Raw genomic sequence first — 20,298 nt, forward strand, 5'->3', positions numbered from 1 at the left:
GAAACTGACAAAAGCAACTCCTCTCCCCCCAAAAATCTTTTTGTTCTTTGTTTGTTTGTTTTTATGAGACAGGATTTCCCTGAGTAGCCCTGGCTGTCCTCGCACTCTCTTTGTAGACCAGGCTGGCCTCAAACTTAAAGAGATCCACCTGTCTCTTCCTGCCAAGTGCTGCAATTAAAGGCATGTGCTACCAGGCCTGGCCTTTAAAATATTTTTATTAGAAGATTTATCTTAGCCTTAATTGTGTGTGTCCGTATGCAAAGATGCACATGGGTACTAATGTTTGAGGAAACTGGAAGCAGGTGTGAGATTTCCCAGAGCTGGAATTACGGGACAGTTGTGAACCATCCTATATGGATGCTGGGACACAAACGTGCGTTCTCTGTGGGAGCAGCACACTACCCCCAGTGCTCAACCTGCTCAAACCCAGCCAGGAAACATAAAGCCTACAACTAAGGGTAAAGGTGTAGCTCAGTCATACGAATGCTTGCTTAGCGTGTGCACAAGCCTGACTTGATAACAGTCTCTCTCTTCCTTTCCCTCTCTCACACCCAACATACATACACATCACACCAACGAATCATGGTTAAAGTGTCCCTACTTGTTTCTCTTATTTAGCATACTTTGGGGGAGTTTGAGGAGACTAAATATAGAACCCCACTTAGTGATCTACAGACTGATACTTTTGAGAGATACATGAAATTTATAATTTACGCTGAACATAGGATAGATAGAGGTGTCTTATAATGAATACATATGTGATTGTGTACACTTAGAGGGTGAAGAACGGACATATGGGTTTTTTAAAGATATATTTATTTATTATGTTTACAGTGTTCTGCCTACATGTACACCTGCACACCAGAAGAGGGCACAGGATATCATTACAGATGGTTGTGAGCCACCATGTGGTTGTTGGGAATTGAACTCAGGACCTCTGGAAGAACAGGCAGTGCTCTTTACTTCTGAGCCATCTCTTCAACACCAACATATGCGGGTTTTTTTTATTGTAAAATTCATTCCATTTTTCTGTTAGAGTTTTAAAAATGTGTCCAAGGGAAAAAAATTGACTAGAATTTTTACTTGTAAGAAAAGTTTAGAGTACTTTGTAGGGGGCTGATAGACTACTTCCTGGATATTAGTTTCTCAGCTTTCTGCACCCCTAAACTTCCTTGTTGATTTTTATAGCTCTTAACTTTGTTAGTTTCCCCAAACTAAAAGGTGTGTTTTATAATAAACGGAATTTCACTAAGGATATTTTATTGATCATCACTATGATGCTTGTGTACATCTCTTTATATGTGAGTGTCTCTCTTCGTAATCTGCCCCCTCCCCTTTTTTTCCACTCCCGGTGTTCATCCATCAACTAGCCTGCTGTTCTGTGAGCACACGGCAAGTTTAAGTCCTTAACTTCTTACGGTGTTACTTTGGCCTGTTTTTAAACAAAGGTCACATGATATTGTCATCTTTTCTTTCACTTCTTCATGAAAAAGTTTGACTAACTATGTAACTATTGGGTGCCCCCCATCCTATGACTCCCACCTTCTCTTAGCTTCTGTAAAATGCAATGACAATCATGTGATATTTGTAGTACACACCTCATCTCTATAACACCAATACGCATGAGTAGGTATTGTATACAGTGCTTATAAAGATGCAACGAAATTATAAACTGCTATTGTAGCATTTAATTTCTTCTTGTTATTATGACTTCTAGTGTTCCCATGATTGTCTCAATGTGTGTGTGTGTGCACGTGTGCACGTGCGTGCATGTGAATACATGCTACATAGAACTCTGAGGACAATCTTGTAAAATCTGTTCCTCCTTCTACCTTTATGTTGGATTCAGGGATTGAAATCAGTGTTCAGGTTTATGTGACAAGAATTTTATCCACAGAGTCATTTTGCCACTCTCCCTACCCCAGGTCTTTAGACAGGGTCTCATGTAAGCCCATCCGGCCTCTAACTTGCTCTGTAGCTTCCTGATTTTTTTGTTGCGCTCACTGGCAAACCCAGGGGCACACACATGCTAGATAATAACTAAGCTACACACCAGCCCAGAGACACCAGTATTCTGAGCTCTACTTTGTCTTCTCTGTTACACCTGCTTACGAGTGCCTTGAACACAGGCTGGAGAGATGGCTCAGTGCTTAAAAGCACTGGCTGCTCTTCCAGAGGATCCAGGTTCAATTCCCAGCACCTGGAAGCTCACAATTGTCTATAACTCCAGTTCTACAAAGTCCAAAACTCTCACACAGATATATCTATGCACATAATAAAAATAAAACAAAGAATGAAAAAAGTTGCCCTGAACAAAGTTGACACTTAGTACATATGTGGTAAAGTTTAATGTATATATTCGCACATATATTTATATATTTTGTATTTGTGTGTGTGTGCATGCACTTGCTCACATGAACATGCATGTTTCTGGGGATTAAACCTCATGCCTTCTACATGGTAGGCAAGAAGTGCTTCCCACTAACCTGTATTCTTACTATTAAAGTTAGATTTTTAAATGAAGCTTACCTTTCAGGTAAGATTATTTTTAACTAATTTTTAAAATTTTACTGTTACATTCCAGACTGATTTTCTTCAATAAATATTACTGTCTTAGTAAGACATTTTATCCCACTTATTAAACTTTTACCTGCCCTCAAGATTTTGTGGACAAACAGAAGTTGTTTATGATTTTGTTGTGTTCTACATTGTTCAAAGCACTACAGTATATTGGAACCTTCTAGAAGGCCTGATAGTGATAGTATTATAGTCACATAATAAATTATTTAACACTGCAGTGTAAAATTGATGTAACTATTTCATTTTTAAAATGATAGCTTTCAACATCTTTTGAGTCCATTGCTGGGTATTTTGATTAGTCTCGTGGAAAAGTCATCAGAATGGCTTATTTATATATTATAGACATTGTGCTAAGCAACAACAAATATATATTGTTTTGTGTATATATGAATATATGGTATATTAATAAATTTATACAATATATTAATATTATATTATATGAATATATATATACATATATTGCCAAGGAGTTTTTCCATTGGTAACTTATGAGTAGAATCTTGGAAGTCATTCTTCTGTAATGGCATGAGACCTTTAAAGAAAAGCAAATCAAAACTCCTGATTCATGGGCTTGATCCTTTTCTTCTCAGTTTTCCAAAGCTTTGCCTAGAAAGTTCTCTGTTTCTCTGCTTTCATCAGCATTCCTCACAGATGACATTCCCCTCAACTTTTTCCCATGTGTTGTTTAAACTGAATAGAAACAAAATGATTTATCTGACCACAGCCATGTGTGAGAGCTGGAGAAAACTCACAGCATTTCCCCTGTAAGGTAGGATACTGAGAAGACAGTCCTGTGTTTTCTGCCAACAGGTGAGGCTTTGCACCTGGCTCGGGATTTTGGCTACACATGTGAAACAGAGTTTCCCGCCAAGGCAGTAGGAGAACACCTTGCCAGACAACATATGGAACAGAAAGAACAGACAGCACGAAAAAAGATGATCTTAGCAACCAAGTAAGTACTGTGGAGAAGCCTCTATGGACCTTCATGCCAGTTTTCCTGTTTTCTTTGCATGACAAACAGTCTAGAGAGCATGAGCTCTTTAAAAACAAGGGGGTTCACATTCCAGGCTGTAAATAGATTCACCCAGGACTCTAGCATCTGCACCAAGACATCAAAGTTTACATGATTAGAAATGGGCTATTTAGAAAATTCTTACTAGAATATGCAGAAATTTAGGCCAACTAGAGGGCTCACTAATAAATAAAGGCACTTAGCACCAAGGCCCACCAACCTGATTTCAATCCCAAGGTCTGCAAGTTACTATCCAGCTTCCACTTGTGTGTTATAGCACACACACACACACACACACACACACACACGCACACATGCATGCACACACACATATATAAAGAGAGAGAGAGGGGGATAGAGACAGAGAGAAAAAGAGAAAACTAAAATATAATAAAAGTGTTAAATATATATAAAATAGAAAATTATTTCAGTGACATTTCCAAATGATTTGCATAGTCGAATTGTTCTGTATGATTCTTTCCTACTTTGATGAACAATAGATTTCACTGTATTTAAGCTTATTTTGTAACACATAGTGTTACAGAAAAAAAAAAGTTATGTGCAGTTACTCTTCTAAACCCTCTTTGTTTCCAGTGTTTGGTAATTAACCAAATACTTTGGTATAATTAGGAAAATTGTTTAGGTAATAAGAAAGAAGCTAGATACATTTTGAATCTGACATGACACTTGTTTATTTGGTTGATAAAACACACACACACACACAAAAAGCCTCTTCAGTGAGTTAGAAATAAATATGCTTGACGTTCGATCCATGTTAAGGTAAGTCAGAACAGCTAGTAATCTTAATTAAATGTTTTTACTGTAATAGCAATCGTCGGTAGAACCACTAAACTTTAAATCCAGAAATCCGCTAAAACTTTTTACCTCCTTAAGGACAATGACGTAAGTGATAAAGTTAGAATGTGGTGAGTCACTGATCGTCTCTGTTACATAACTTCTAATGTGACATTTTGTTTGGAGACAAAAGAGTCTTTCATATCTCAGCTTCAGAAACAAAAATTTAAATAAGAATGAAAAGTTGTCAGAATAACAATTCTCTAACTATCCTGTGGAGGGGGTGGCAGTTACCACTGATTCCTGCAGCATTGTCTGCATTAAACCACATAAACTCTCCTGTGTCAGCGAATTACTCCATAAGATTATAAAATCCAATTGAAAGCTAGAGCGCGATGGCCTGTGCTGAATTGCCTAGTGAGAGTTCAAGCTTGCCGAGCTTTGCTTTTCCAATTAGACCATAACTTGCAGTGTTGTTTGGATAAGAATGAGGTGAGTCTGTAAAACTGTAAATTAATTTGTTCAATGATCCAAATAATGATCAGTGTTTAGTTGCTTAAAATGTATTTTATTCGGAGAAAAAAAATTTAGGACTTAATTTGAAATCAGTTTTGTCGTTGTGGAAAAAAAGACAGTAATGATGTACTACTGCACCAGAATTCGTATCATTTGTCCAAAAATCTGGGACATAAGGCTATATATATATATATATATAAAATATATATATATTTTAGTTAGAAGTCTAAAACAGATGTATCAACGTATCGCTCTTGCGTAACATGGAATCCTGCAGATGGGGCACCACAAATATACAAGTGAGGTTGCATCCAACTATGAGAACTCAACTAGTTACCCTGAAAGCTATCCAGTTTCCCTTCAGACAGAAGAGTTCCATAAGAAGGAATGCATGAGTCTGCGTCAGGTCCTCTGAGAACGTTATGGCTGCTAGCTTGGTGTTTTTGTAGACTCCTAACAGTGGGAGTGGGTGTGTCTTTGACTGTGTGTGTGTGTGTGTGTGTGTGTGTGTGTGTGTGTGTGTGAGTGTGTATGTGTGTGTGTGTGTGTGTGTATGACTGACTCTTTTGTCTGCTCTTGGGACTCTTCTCCTCCTATTGGATTGTCTTATCCAGCCTTGTGTTGCTCCTTTAGAAGGAAATGGAGGGATTCTTCTTAACAAAGAATTTGAGTCTCAGTGTCCATAGGAAAAGGTCACATGTGACATCTCGCCAAATTCCATAAAATCTAACCATCAAGCAACAAGAAATCACCACAGAAACTCCGTCAGAAGTCAACATACTTTAGAATCCTCTGTCACTTTAAATTTTTATTATCTTTTTTTTTTTTTGAAAATAGATTCTTTGCTCAGACGATACATCTGACCACAATTTCTACAGCTGCTTCCACCTCTCCTCTCTTCTAGATCCCTCCATTTCCTTCTAAAGGAGCAGGCCTCCAAGAAACAACAACCAAATATGACAAAACAGGATGCAACACAAGGCTGGATAAGACAATCCAATAGGAGGAGAAGAGTCCCAAGAGCAGACAAAAGAGTCAGTCATACACACACACACACACACACACACACACACATACACACTCACACACACACAGTCAAAGACACACCCACTCCCACTGTTAGGAGTCTACAAAAACACCAAGCAAGCAGCCATAACGTTCTCAGAGGACCTGACGCAGACTCATGCAGGCCCAGTGCTTGTGTCAATGTTTGTGAGGCCACGACAGCCGTGTTTAGCTGATTCATGGAGTCTTGTTCTCCTGTGTCCTTCTTTACCTTGGACTCCTACAATCATTTCTCCCCTTCTTCCATGGTGTTCCCTGAGCTCCAAGGGGAGGGATTCAATTCAGACTCTCTTTCTCTCCAAATAATGTCTGGTGGTGGGGCTCTGCACTCTCTCCACTGTGCTGCAAGAGGAAGCATCTCTGATGCAGACTGGACTGGATATCTAACCTAGGTCTCTGGGCTATCCATAATCCGGTTCCTGGCAATCCATGCCATGCTAGGCATGGGCTCCCATTCATGATATGAGCCTCACACTTAAACCAGACATTGGTTGGCCACTCTCACAAGTTCTGCACCATCATTGCCCCAGCACGTCTTGTAGGCAGGACAGATGGTAGGTCAAAGGTTTCATGGCTGGGTTGGCGTTCAGGTTTCTCTTTCCTTTGCCTGCAGAGTACCTTCCAGAGCCAAAGAGACTATAACATAGGGATGAAGGTACCTGCTCTACCTCACTGTATTCAATGAGCTGTTTGGATGTTGTCCTCAGCAATGGGGCCCTGTTGTCAATTTGCAGGCAACCACCCTCTATTCTGGCATTAACCTGTGTTGTTTGGGGACCTACACAGGATTCCCTCAGCCAATAACTTGATCTAATGCAACACTGGTCAACCACTGGAGGCCTTGCCTAGCTACAAAAGAGGGCCAGTTTAGACTTTGTATCCTTCATTACTGGGAGTCCACACTAGAGTCACCTTTATAGAGTCCAGGAAGTTTCCACTGCACTAGATTTCCACATTGCCCCGCCTCCACAAGGTCCCTGAATTCCTGTACTCTCACTGCATCACCACCACCATTAACACCACCCTTTGCCCTTCTGTACATATCCCTACCCACCTCAGGCCACCTACACACACAATCTATTTTCTTTCTCCTTTTCAGGGAGGTACATTCTTCCTCCCTAAAACTCTCCTCTCCTTACTTAAGCTCTATGGGGAGGCAGGCATGTGTTTAATCCCAGCACTTCCCAGTACCTGAGAGGCAGAGGCAGGAGGATGGATCTCTGTGAGTTGGTGGCCAGGCTGCTCTGAGTCTAGGACAGCCAGGCCTGTTACACAGAGAACCCCTGTCTTGAAAAACCAAAATGAAAAACAAACAAATAAACAAACAAAACCTCTTTGGGTCTGTGGATTGTAGCTTGACTATCATTTACTTAATGGCTAATATCTACTTATAAGTGAATACATACCATGGTTCTCATTCTGGGTCTGGGTTACCTCACTCAGGATGATTTTTTTTTCTAATTCTATCCGTTTGCCTGAAAAGTTCATGATGCTGTTTGGTTTTTGTTTGTTTGTTTGTTTGTTTTAACAGCTGAGTAATGGTCCATTGTGTAAAAATACCGCATTTTCTTCATCCATTCTTTAGTTCAGGAACAACTATGTTGTTTAAAGTTTCTGGCTATTATGGATAAAGCCTCAATGAGCATAGTTGAGCAAGAATGTGTGTGTGTGTGTGTGTGTGTGTGTGTGTGTGTGTGTGTGCGCATGCGTGCGCGCATGCACATGTACACCAGGACATGCAAGTAGAGGGCAGAAGACACCCTGCCGGGAATTGATTCTCATCTTCTTCCATGCGGATCCAGGAAAGGAAACCGACATCTCAGGCTCAGTGTTACCTGCTGAGCCACCCAGCCAACTCACTTTTCAGGGTTTTTTTTCTAAATAATTGTCAGAGGCACAAATGTTTTGAAGCAGAACTGTTATTGCCCTGGTGTTCAATTTGACCGGTCTGTACTTGCTCATAATGAGAAGCAAAGCCACACCACTGTATTTTACAATGACTGACCGTGAAAGCAGCCAAATGTACAAAAAAATTTTACCATCCTTCGAGTATCAAGTATTCTTTCCATATATGAAGAATTCTTTTAAGAAATATGTTCATGCTTATTTACTTCATAATGTAGCTGCTGTGTTCATTCGTGGTATTATGTATCATTTTTGTATTACAGATATTCTAAAAACATGTTTTCTATTCTGGGAAAAATGGCTCAGTGGATAAACAGTACTTGCACTGTAAACATAAAGAGCTGAATTTGAATTCCCAGAAGTCACCTATAAGCCAGGTTTGGGCCTTTAATCCCATTGCTCCTATAGTGAGATGGGAGGCACACACAGGATGATCCCAGGAGCTAGTGGGCCACCTGGCCTGGGGTATGCAGGACAAAATCACATGCATGCACGCGCGCATGCGCGCACACACACACACACACACACACACACACACACACACACACAGAGAGAGAGAGAGAGAGAGAGAGAGAATTTAAAATACTACTTTCTTTACAATTATGCCATTTGGATTTACGGATTGCAAGGGTTTAACTATTAGTCATAATACACATGATACAATGTGTTTGATTAAACAAAAGCTAGAATATGTAGCCATAAAAGACAAGAAAATTGGCAGAGAAGGGCATGCAAAGTACTGGCTTACATAGGCAAGAGCATACCAATTTTTATAAGACTGGTGGGCTAATTTTGAAGTAAGTGATCATCTACTTCAAACACTGAGGCACGAAAGTAGTCAAAAAAGAAATTATATTGCAATATTGGGAGATACTTTTCTTCAAAGCTGACTTAAATTATGGCTGTGGATGATGTAACCCTATAACATTAGTTAAAGCTGTTTATCGATGTGATGTACTAAAAACAATCACAACAGGTTTGTAATCTTTTTCAGGACGATTACTACTTACATTTCTCTCATATGAATTTTCTTTTATCCTGAGTCGAACATGTAAAGATTCACTTTTAAAATGAGCACGGGTTGCATCTCTGTCTGGGAGCCGCTGTGCTCTGGGAGTGTTTTATGGTGATCTTCTGGTCCTCAGGAGCAAAGTCACTGCAGATGGAACTTGAGACCTCTGTCTGATCCTGCTGTCCTATTGGTCTCCTTTAAAGGGGGGACAGACTTTGCTAGAGAAGATCACATGAGACTAAAAGTCCATTTCAAGAGTTCAATGTCAATCTTGTGCCTTTTGTTTGTAGACAAATCTGTAAGGAATTCCAAGACCTCCTGAGCCAAGATAGATCGCCACTGGGATCCTCCAGACCCACCCCCATTCTAGACCTTGACATCCAGAGGCACTTAACACATTTCAGGTAAGACAGCTCTTTGGTCTGCTCAGATTCTAAGTGGCTAAGCCACACCCAGCCTTCCAGGCTTCCTTACTGCTATCCTAGTTCCAGTTAGATATATACTTGTGTGCTAAGATGGTGACTGTTCTACTCTGTTGGGGATGCTACTACAAGATACTTAAAACTAGATAATGCAGAGCAGATAATAATATACAGCTTAGATTCTGGGGCTCGGAAGTCTGAGAGGGAGCTGTTGGCAGATTCGGTGTCTGGTGAGGGCTTTCTCTCTCTCTCTCTCTCTCTCTCTCTCTCTCTCTCTCTCTCTCTCTCTCTCTCTCTCTCTCTCTCTCCTCTATCTCTCTCTCCCCCATCCTCACCCTCTTTAACTCTGTACTGTGTGATGAAAAGGGCCAACATCCTTTCAAGAGACTCTTCATAAGCGTTTGAATCCAGTCTTCCATGATCTATCATCTCCTGAGTTGGTTCTTAGTATATTGCATTGCAGATTAGTTTCAATATTTGAATATGAGGAGAGGGAGATATATTCAGATGACAGCAATAACAGCCTGCAATTTAAAGACTACCAAGTTAAAAATTAGTGACTGAAGCATTTTAGATCAGAATATTTTATATATTTATTTATTTATCAAGAAACTATGACTTCCTGAGAGTAATATTATTAGGTCAAGGAGTTCTAAGAAGTTTTGGACCAGGATTCTGAAATCTTTTTAACAGTTACTTATGTTGGCAGGGTAAATTGTTAAATGAGCAGATCTGGCTGGAGTTGACTAAATATCATCTACTGAATGTTTAGGAATATTTTAATAATTTCTATACACTTAACAAGTATGGTTGGAGCCTGGTAGTGGTAGTGCATGCCTTTAGTTCCAGTACTCGGGAGGCAGAGGCAGGCAGGTCTCTGTGTCTGAGGCCAGCCTCGTCTATAAGTGAGTTCCAGGACAGCTAGAATTATGCATAGAAACCCTGGAGAGAGAGAGAGAGAGAGAGAGAGAGAGAGAGAGAGAGAAGAAAAGATAGGAAAAAAGTGAATGGTTCTTAAACACAGAACCCTGAAGTGCATTATTAAAAGCATATTTTAAGTTTCAATTTCTGAGGTATTTTGGAAGTAAATAGAATATTTTTCAGGTTGATTTACTCTCTAGATGTAGTAAGAGGAAAAAAATTCTCCCTGCTTAGATGCTTTCCTATGTCAAAACTCTAGAATTATAATGCCATACAATATTTCTATAACAGAAATTACAAAATACTTCATCTTCTTTTAGTTATCATTTGATTAAAATTATAAGCAACATTAATGAGAAATTAATTCACAAGCTATAGTGGTGGGCACACATGTAATCCTAGTACTTGGGAGGCTGAGGCAGAGAGTATTGAAGGTATTCAAGGACAGCTTATGGGCTGTATACAGAGCCACTGTCTCAAAAGTGAACAAACAAAAAGTAAAACTCATTAGAATTAAAAATGTTCTCAATACCAGCTTAAGAGTTTTTATTAAGATTGAGAACAATTTATTAGATTTAAAATGAAAAGTCCAGTGCAGTCAACCTATGAATCTTGAAATATTTTAAAATTTCTTTTACCTTTATTAAAAATTTGAAAATAGATTTTTTTCTTTACAATGCATTTTAATTATGGTGTCCGTCCTGCTACTTCCCTTGGATCTTCCCAATCCATACCCTTTCTTTTTCTATCATTACAATACAATCAGTAATAATAATAATAATAATAATAATAATAATAATAAATAAAAAGGACAGAACAAGACAAAAAAGTTCAAAAACAAGATTATAAGGCTGATACACTATTAGCTACATAGTAAATGCTTAAATAATTTTGTCTGAGAAAACAGAGCATTTCAAACACTATATTGTATCTTAATATGTCACAAGTCTACTCAAGATTCAATAAACATAATCATTTCAGGTTCTACTTAAAATTTATATTTCAAAAGTGTACCAGCCGTAGTATACATATCTCCAAATTTACCTGTTTCTCAATGGAAGTATTAGGGGCATGTGCAATAAAACTAGAAGAAAAAAAATGCCTAGATATTTCAGAGCACAAGATTTTGGAATAAAGGGAGACATTTTCAAACCCAGGTCCCTTTATATGTGAGGTGGGTTGTGTAGGGTAACGTTCAAGCCTTTGCTTGGGTTCTATAGAACCTCTGTACTATGTGTAGTAATGAGCTGAAACATGACAAGGATATAAGTTTAACACTTAGTAAGTGGTGTCTGCTTGTCTCTACCAGTGATGCAAGTTTAAAGGGCATGAATGATACCAGATTTTCTCCATCATTTTGTTTATGTATACATTAAAAGGACTTGGGACTTGTACAGATGGTAGATTCAGAAGTTAGTAGGTTTTTAATTAAACCCAAACTGGGACCTAACAAAGTTTGTAAAGTTACAAATTTGCAAGGATTTTACTTTGAAGACACCGAGAATCAGGACCCTACACCATAAAGAGGAGGAGTTTATTTCCAATTAGGCACGCTGATGTCTTCATCTGACAGTGACCTCTTTCTTCTGGCCCATACCAATGAGCTTTAAGCTGAATATCCGCTTCTGTGAGTAACCAATATGCAGAAAGATTGCACATTCATCGCAGGAAGACTTGCTTGCTAATTTGTTGATACCTTTGCAGGCTACAAACGTAAGGCCACAAGATTTGGCGGTAGGGGCTGTATGTCTAATATACGCAAGTGTGCATGAGGGCTCCCCAGAGAGGGATGTCTAGACTCTTACTTTGTCACATCCTACCTCATTCCCTTGAGATTGGGTCTCTCACTGAACCTTCAGCCTGCTCCTTTGGGGCTAGATGTCTGCCTATCAAGCCAAAGCAATCCTCACAGTGCTGCGTGGGAGAGACACCATCCCAGACACATCTATTATTTTATGTGAGTGCTGGGAGTCAAACTTCGATCCTCATCCTTCTACAGCAAGCAAATACTCTTTGCCCGTGAGCCCAGAAACTTCTTTAGAGAAAACTTTGATTTTTAAAATAAGAAGTGAGCAGCTCTCCTATAGACTTTGCCTTTTTTTTTTTTTACCTCCCTCCATAGAATATGGTAATGAGATGGTGTTCATCAGCGAACTATAGAGCTGCATAACCAGTCTGTGGTGGAACACACCTCTAATGCCAGGTCTCCAGAGAAAGAGACAGGCCAGCCTCCCCTCCATAGCTCCAGGACAATCAAGATTACACAGAGAAACCCTGTCTCGATAGAACTAAAGAGTGTAACTGATTGCTACTACTCTCAGGGAAAAAAAACCAAAAAAACCAAAAGAATATGCCTGAGATTCAATACTCTCAAGATATATGGCTATAGATTCTCACTCACAATTTGAAACATAAAACTATATGTTTAAATGTTCCAAACTCCATACTTAATTGCAATGAATGTACAATAACAGTTTTAAGACTGGCTAATAGATATAGTAAGTTAATAGTGATTTTATAATTATCTCTAAATTTTATCATTTATACTTAAGGATTTTGAATATTTAAATTATGATTTCTTGTTTATTTTGCATTTTAAACATTTACTATATTTTTGTGGTTTCTTTTCACATTACAGATCATTTATCTGTACAAAGCCTTCTACTTTCTTAGGACTTTGCAAGTCACTGGGGTTAAAATTCATTTTTTAGAAAAATTTCTAAACTCTATCTTTCCTAAATTGCACTAAAAATATAAAACGGGCCACCTTCTCCTTTTTCAGTAGACTCCAGCTTGAGTTAAACATATTTACACTGTTGTTTAAACAAGCATCTAGAATTCGCATTTTGCAAAATGGATACTTACATTATATCCACTTGGCAGCTCCACCTTCCCTGGCTCCCTGGCCCTTGGAACACACTGCTCTATATTCTAATTCTATGGCTTTGATTGCAAACTATACAATAGATGTTTTTAAAGACTGCTTTACTGCAGGCACGTCAGTGTTGCCACATATGTCACACTTCCCTTCCCTTTAAGTCCACAGAATATTTCAACATAAGTGTAAATCACACAACTACTGTATTCATTGCCTTGCATGAAGATTTTCATTTCTCCACATCCTCTCCCACAATTCCTGTTGACTTAAAAAAAATAATAGTAACTACCACCTTTCACTGTACATTTAATTTACAAATTCCTAATGACCAATGATTTTGAACATTTTTAAAGACTGTTATCTGTTTATCATGGACATGTTTTCAATAGTCTCAAATTTCTCATTGGGTTATTGAGTCTCCGCTAAGCGATAGTACTTCACTGTTTATTTTTATATTAACCCTTTATATTAAATATTAGACACAAAGTTTTCAAATTCTTATAGTCCAAAGGTCATCTTTTCTTTCTGTTGAATGTGTGTCTTTGAAGCAAAATATTTAAAATTTGGTGTAGATTAATTTGCAGATTGTTACAATGATGGTCTGTGCTCTCTGCGTTACATCAGAGAATACTTGCTAAATCCAATGTCTTGAAGTTTCCTCCTATGTTTTCTTCTGAGAGGTTTACAGTTTTAGATCTTATATTTAGATCTTCATCCATTCTGTACTAATTTCTATAAATAATTTAAAGTATGCAGCTTCGTTCTTTCCCATGTCAAAATTATATCATCTTAACACAGCTGTCATTTGCAGCTACAACCCAGATTGAAGGCTCCTGAGGCAGCTTCAGTAGGATTTAAATTTATGCACTGTTTCACTTTGCATGTATTTTCAGAGGCAACAATACCATATTTTAAAAAGAGGTTAGCAAGTGTTGACTCATTGACCAACTTTGAACAGACTATATAGTGTATAAGTTGTGGTCATTAAATGTACCCTCATAGCAAAATTACCATTGAAGCTCTTTTTAAAACCTCAAAGATTAGAGTCAATGTGTAAAAAAAAAAAATGGGACTCTGGGATTTATATTATTTTCAAATTCTGATAGCTAGGTTTGAGAAACATAGTTATAAGATGTTCCTAGGATTTCAACACCTTTTTCATCCATTGGATGAAATATGATTCTGATGCATTTTTTAAATCTTTATGTTATATTTTATTTATTATGCACGTACACGTGTATATGTGCATGCAGTCACATGTATGGAGGTCAGAGGACAGCTTGCTGCAATCGTTTCTCTCCTTCTACCATTTAGCTCCTCAGGATGGAAATCAGGCTTAGCAGAAAGAGCTTTACCTGCCAAACCATGTTTCTGGCCCACAAATTCATTTTTCAGGAGAGGCAGTAAAAGATTGTGTGAAGTTGTGTTCTGGACAGTAAAATATTGAAAAGGTTCTTCGTATATGATTTTGCTAATAATCTGGGTAAAAATTCATTAGACAAGAGCGTGTCTCTTTTGTTGCTTTTTGCTGACCGTGGCAAGTAATTGAGATGGAAACAGGCACAAGAGAAAGAAAAAAAATCTCTAGACTGCATTGCAGTTCATGCAGGCAATTGGCAGAGGCAGAGTCTTTCCGATTTTTGCTGACTACTGTCTCAGAAAGGAGGGAAGAACGTGATTGGATAGGCATGGAGGATTCTCTAGTTAGTAGCATCCATCTGTGTTACTCTTTTGTTTAACCAAAGTCTTCACACGGGTGAGCACTTGACATTAGACTTCATAGGATTATGGACTCGGTACCTTGAAAGTCGTAACTTACTTTCAGCCAACTGAATGTGTCTAGATAAAGATGGAGAGTGATCCGGCCCTGTAAAGTACAGATAGATAACTATCTCTAGTTTTTACTGCAGAGGACATCTCACTGTGCTCGGGAAAGCTGTGACGATAGCAGTGACCGCTCTTCGGAGCCACAGCCTGGGGAGATGCTTGTTTCTACGAAAATGACAGGAGACAGGTTTATTCATCATTTATCACTTTCTGAGTACCATCCGCAGTGAGGATTGTCACAGAGAACACAGCAGACACCACAACACTGGCAGAGGGAGGGAGAGATTTGATTGAAATCTGCAGACTGCTCCCATGAATTCACTATTTCCAGACCTGGTGATGTCAATTAGTGCAAGATGGTATAAGGCTTCGAAGAGAGGGCAGACAACTCAAGTCAGTACCACAGCCGTAGTTTCCTGAACTCTTAACAATTCCTTCTTGGAGACTCAAAGATACTGTAACAATATGTCCACTCTCTGTGTCTCGTATTCTCATAATCCCCTTGAGTATGAGGTCACACGAGCACATGTGTCCATAAAAATGAGAAGGTAGAATACCATTAATGCTCAACTCAGAGAGGACAACCTGTCAGAAAAAAAAAAAAACGAGGATGATTCTTGTTCAGCACAAACTTCGGAAGACTGAAATGTTAGCTTTCTCTTTTGTCTCACTGTGCCAATGGATAATAATGTAAAGATGAAAGGTCAACACATTCTTTAGGAGCTTGTAAATTAATAATACATGTAAAGCTTGATGCGATGGCTCTAGCCTATGATGCCAGCTCTTGAGAGGCTGAAGCAGAAGTGTGGCCGTGTGTTCAAGGCCAGTCTAGGCTATATAGTGAGTACCAGGTGAGCCAGGGCTATGTAACAAGACACTGCCTCAAAAAAGAAAATCAATCAAAACAAAAACATAGAAAGACAAAGAACACACACAATATTGATAATTACCTGAGGCAAACAAAAACAGGCTTGCATCTTTCTATGTGTTGTCTCTAACCCAGAGTAATGTTATTATGATCAAATTTCTCTTGGGTCTTAGATATTTCTTGCCCGGCTTCCCTCCAGGGCCACAGGCTGGAGAACGGAAGTGATAGACCTGCTTAATTCTCCCGTATAAGTCAACCAACGTCTCCAGTCTTTAGAAATGGACTGTTGTACCACTCCTGTTTCTCTTCGGAACTAGGAAATATATAAGCACACTTGCTGATGACTGCCATTTTCGGGTTGGTTCCCAGTGTTGGGAGGCCCCCTTCCCTACATCTCTGACTGTTCTTCAATATTCATATGTCTTCCCTAGCATCACCGTCAAGCGGTCACCTCTTGCAGGCTCGAAACCTCTTAATGACAGGCAGCGCTTCTATCTCTAACAAGCCTGTTAGGAATGTCTTCCTCACATTGATAGGATTCTCTCTCTAACCTCTGTCTCCTCGAGGGCTTCATGCAGTCCATTTCGTCGTGTTTCCAGTTTCTTTCTTTCTTTCTTTTTTTATTTGTACACACACATATATATGTATTTCAAGTAAGCAAAGTGTTTCTGTATTACTTTTTCAAAAATCCTTAGTGTTGTTTATCCCTTCTCCCTTGTTATTCTTATGTATTTCCCCTTTATCCTTCCTCAGTTAAAGCGCCACACAGTTTTCTGATTTCTACCTTCATAGAACTTGTGTCCTACTATACTCATGTCTAGATCCTCAAACACAGTTTCTTTCTACTTTCCTGATTTCTGTGGTGATTCCAGGTTATTTACATATGAAGATTTTGAGCTAGAATCTACAAATAACAGAGAACACATTACATTTGTCTTTGTGGGTTTATAGTTTCTAATTCCATTCAAGTCTAGTTTTATATAAAATCATGATTTTATGTCTCTTTATGCTGAATAATATCCCATAACATATATGTACCATATTTTCATTATCCATTCATCAGTTGATAAACAGCTTGGTCACTTCTAATCCCTAAATAATGTAAATAGAGCACCTGTAAACATGCATAAGGAAGCATATACGGAGTTACTTTATGTATGACATGGAATGGTAGATGTGTCCTATGATACATCTACTGCGTTCTCACCAGCACTTGTGGTCAATTGTTTTCTTAATCTTGGCCGCTCTTACTGATAACCCTAAATTTAACATAAACCCTAATCCTAACAATGCACCTCTTCCTAACTTGGACCTTAATTTAACACTAATGGTAACACAACCTTAACCCTAGCTTAAAATCTAAGCTTGACTCCAAACCAGAACTAACCTATTCAAAACCCTAGCCTATCCTAACACACTATCATACTTGGTCTAACTTTAACTTGAACCCTAAAACTACCCTAGCCATAACACTTATCCCTACATTTATTCTATTTTTAATATCTTTATTAATTCATTCATATTACATCTTAATTGTTATCCCATCCCTTATATCCTCCCATTCCTCCCTCTGTCCTGCTAACCCCCTACTCCCTTCCCCTATGACTGTGAATGTGGGAGACCTCCTCCCCCTGTATATGCTCATAGAGTATCAAGTCTCTTCTTGGTAGCCTGCTATCCTTCCTCTGAGGGCCACCAGTTCTCCCCATCAAGGGGAAGTGGTCAAATATGGTGCACCTGAGTTCGTGTGAAAGTCAGTCCCCACTCTCCAGCATTTCCAGTTTCTAAAGGCAGCCGACTCTCATGTCCTCAGCTTCCTATCCTCGCTCTCATTTGGTGTTCTGCATGCGGCAGGCATTCCAGGCAACTGCACTAGGGTACCCTAGACATCCTGTCCATGTCTTCATAGCCAGAGAACAGTTCCACACCTAGTGTGAGCGTATTTACTCTCATCCTAAGAGCCATTAGTATGCAGTTCACTATTGTTGTTTTGTTTGTTTTCTTACTATCTTGTGATAGGATGATGGCTGGGAAGATAATCAATAACAAAACAGTTTGTTTCTCTCAACTTGCTAACACATTTTTTTTTTAGTAAGAGAAATTAAGATTTGGATTAAATCTTTAATCTAAAACCAAAACATCATAGGTCTACAGTTAACCTTAGCACATAAGAGACAAAATTCTCAAGCGTTCATTAAAGAGTTCTTGGGCCTTCGAGGGGCCTCAGTGGGGAAAAGGATGTGTCACCGAGCCTGAAGAGCTGAGTCCCATCCCCAGAGTCTACATGCTGGAAGGAGAGACTGACTTCACAAAACTGTCTCCTGACTTCCACACGGGTGCTGTGGCATGTGCACTTAAGCATTTGTGCACACATATAATTATTTAATTAATCATGTGGGAGGAAATGTTCTTCTTGTCTCTGCAATACTTTTGAAAGAGTACCAGGAATCATCAGTCTGAAACGTAAAGAAAGAGTCCTGTTTGCCTAGTCAACTTATGTATAAGGTTGCCATTTAACTTTAAACTCCTAAAACAAGGGTCCCATCCAAATGCAAAAAGAAAGAAGCCTGTAAGGACTGAAGTCTGCACTTGTGTTATAACTGAAAGAAGCATCCCTTGTAAAGGGTTTACTAACACAAATGTAAATTTAAACATAAACCAGGCAGTGGCTTTAGTTTATTTACATATACGGGCAGTCCTGATGTCCTTCTTTAATTAATCTACGTTAAATGATTTACATTTCCTTAGAGTTAAGTAGGAAATTAAGAGAGTACATTTATTGTCAGTATTTATGGTTCTGTAAAAGCTGTATGGCACTTAACCAAACACTGGCCAGATCTTACAGGTAAAGTGTGGCAGAACCAGAGCCAAGATGTCTCTGCAGCAGTTAGTGGGGTCTTTGCATAAACATGGCACAGACCAGTGGTAATTTATTGCCAGAGCAACAGAGGAGACAAGGTTACTACTGGGGAACATCAGGGTCAGGGGACTCCAGCTAAGCCTACCTAACAGCATTCTTGCTGAAGACAGGCTATGGTGATCAAGCATCACATTATAGACAGTGGAAGAGGTAGAATCTTATCAGGTATTAGTAACAGTTAGATATCAGGTGGGGAGCTTTGCTACCTGACATAGCAGTATTCTTGTTAAAACCTGGTTTTAGAAGAAAGTTCATGGCTACAGAAAATTCAAGAGACTGAATTTTGATCAAGCAAAAAAGTCTGGACCAGGTGACATATTTGCTAAAGAATCTCTAGAGGGGCAAGGAAATGGCTCGGTGAGTAAGAGTTCTTGCTGTGCAAGCATGAGGATCTGTGTTCAAATCCCCAGCACCCACATAAAAAGCTGGGAAGGCATGGTACATGCGCCTGTGATCACAGTCCTGTGGTGTGGAAACAGATGCATCCTGGAAACTCACTGGCCAGACAGCTTAACTGAAATGAAGGCCTTCTAGTTCTGTGAGAGGCCCTGTCTTAAAGGAATAAGACAAAAAAGGATATAGGGGGACACTGGAAGTCTCCCTATGGCCTCCACAAACACTGTCCAGCATGCACCATGCAATATGCATCAATGTGGTTGTTTTTAAGAGTTGGAAGTTCAGTAATATTCAGTTTAAAGCTATCTAACCTCTTCTCCAGAATGAAAATATGATGCCCTCTAGGCTGATAAATTGCAGGAAATTACTAATTTTTTTTAGCCTCCAGCACACTTTTCCCAAACATAAAGTTCATGCAGATGTCAAAGTGTTATCACCTTCAGAACATGATGAGACTGGACTGACTTCCATCTCTCATTATGCACACAATGTTTTTTTTTTTAATTCTTAGTCAACTTTATTAATAAATTAGATTAAAATAAACTTGGATCACAAAAACCACGTCCCTCTGGGATCTCAAAGAGGCTGAGATGATCACCGAAGTGTGGCCTTATACCGACAGAAAGACATTCATCTCCAAACTTGTCCGACCAGGGATGTTATAGCCTCATGCCTCCAAACTGAGATTTTAGACTGCCGGTCTCATAAGGAAGGCCCTTGAAAGAGTTTCCTGGCTGAATGATTTGGCTGAAGGACGTTTGACTGCTGTGTCGTACTGAATGGTTGCAATGTACAATAACCAATCGTTGGCTCCCTGAACCATTCTGGAGGTAAACTGTTGCCATGTTTATAAAGCTCAGCCACAGAAACTTCTTGTATCTCATTATACCAACGTCCTCTGGAATTGAAGCTTTGCAGCTGCAGTTGAGGAAGTGCAGGAGACAGCCAGGCAAATATATCAGAGTCTACTCTGGCCCCAGGGAGATATGCCCAGTTCCCTGCCCGCATCTAAGCTGTATGGGAATAGTTTTTTAAATACCGATCCTTTGGATCTCATCCTAAAGCAATTAAGTCAGGATCTCCAGGGTAAGATCCACAAAATGAAATAAGCTGGCAAGGCAATTTTTTCTATGTGTTTGTGGTTGGGGGTAGGGGGAAGAGCTTAGGAAATCATGGAATAT

The 20,298-nt window shown here is 39.1% G+C and overlaps 1 protein-coding gene across 1 annotated transcript in view; it reads left to right on the forward strand.

The window, feature by feature from the left end:
- TFAP2D (transcription factor AP-2 delta) overlaps positions 1 to 20,298 on the forward strand; it is a gene marked incomplete at its 5' end in the record, with an annotated part of 57,480 nt that overhangs the window by 25,231 nt on the left and 11,951 nt on the right. Inside the window, 2 exons of the mRNA XM_084753482.1 lie at positions 3,391 to 3,532; positions 9,176 to 9,289. Of these exons, the coding sequence (XP_084609608.1) occupies positions 3,391 to 3,532; positions 9,176 to 9,289 (256 nt within the window). The remainder of the gene's footprint in view (positions 1 to 3,390; positions 3,533 to 9,175; positions 9,290 to 20,298) is intronic.

This window comes from Acomys minous (assembly GCF_964271855.1).
Source record: "Acomys minous genome assembly, chromosome: 13".
NCBI classification, from domain to species: domain Eukaryota; kingdom Metazoa; phylum Chordata; class Mammalia; order Rodentia; family Muridae; genus Acomys; species Acomys minous.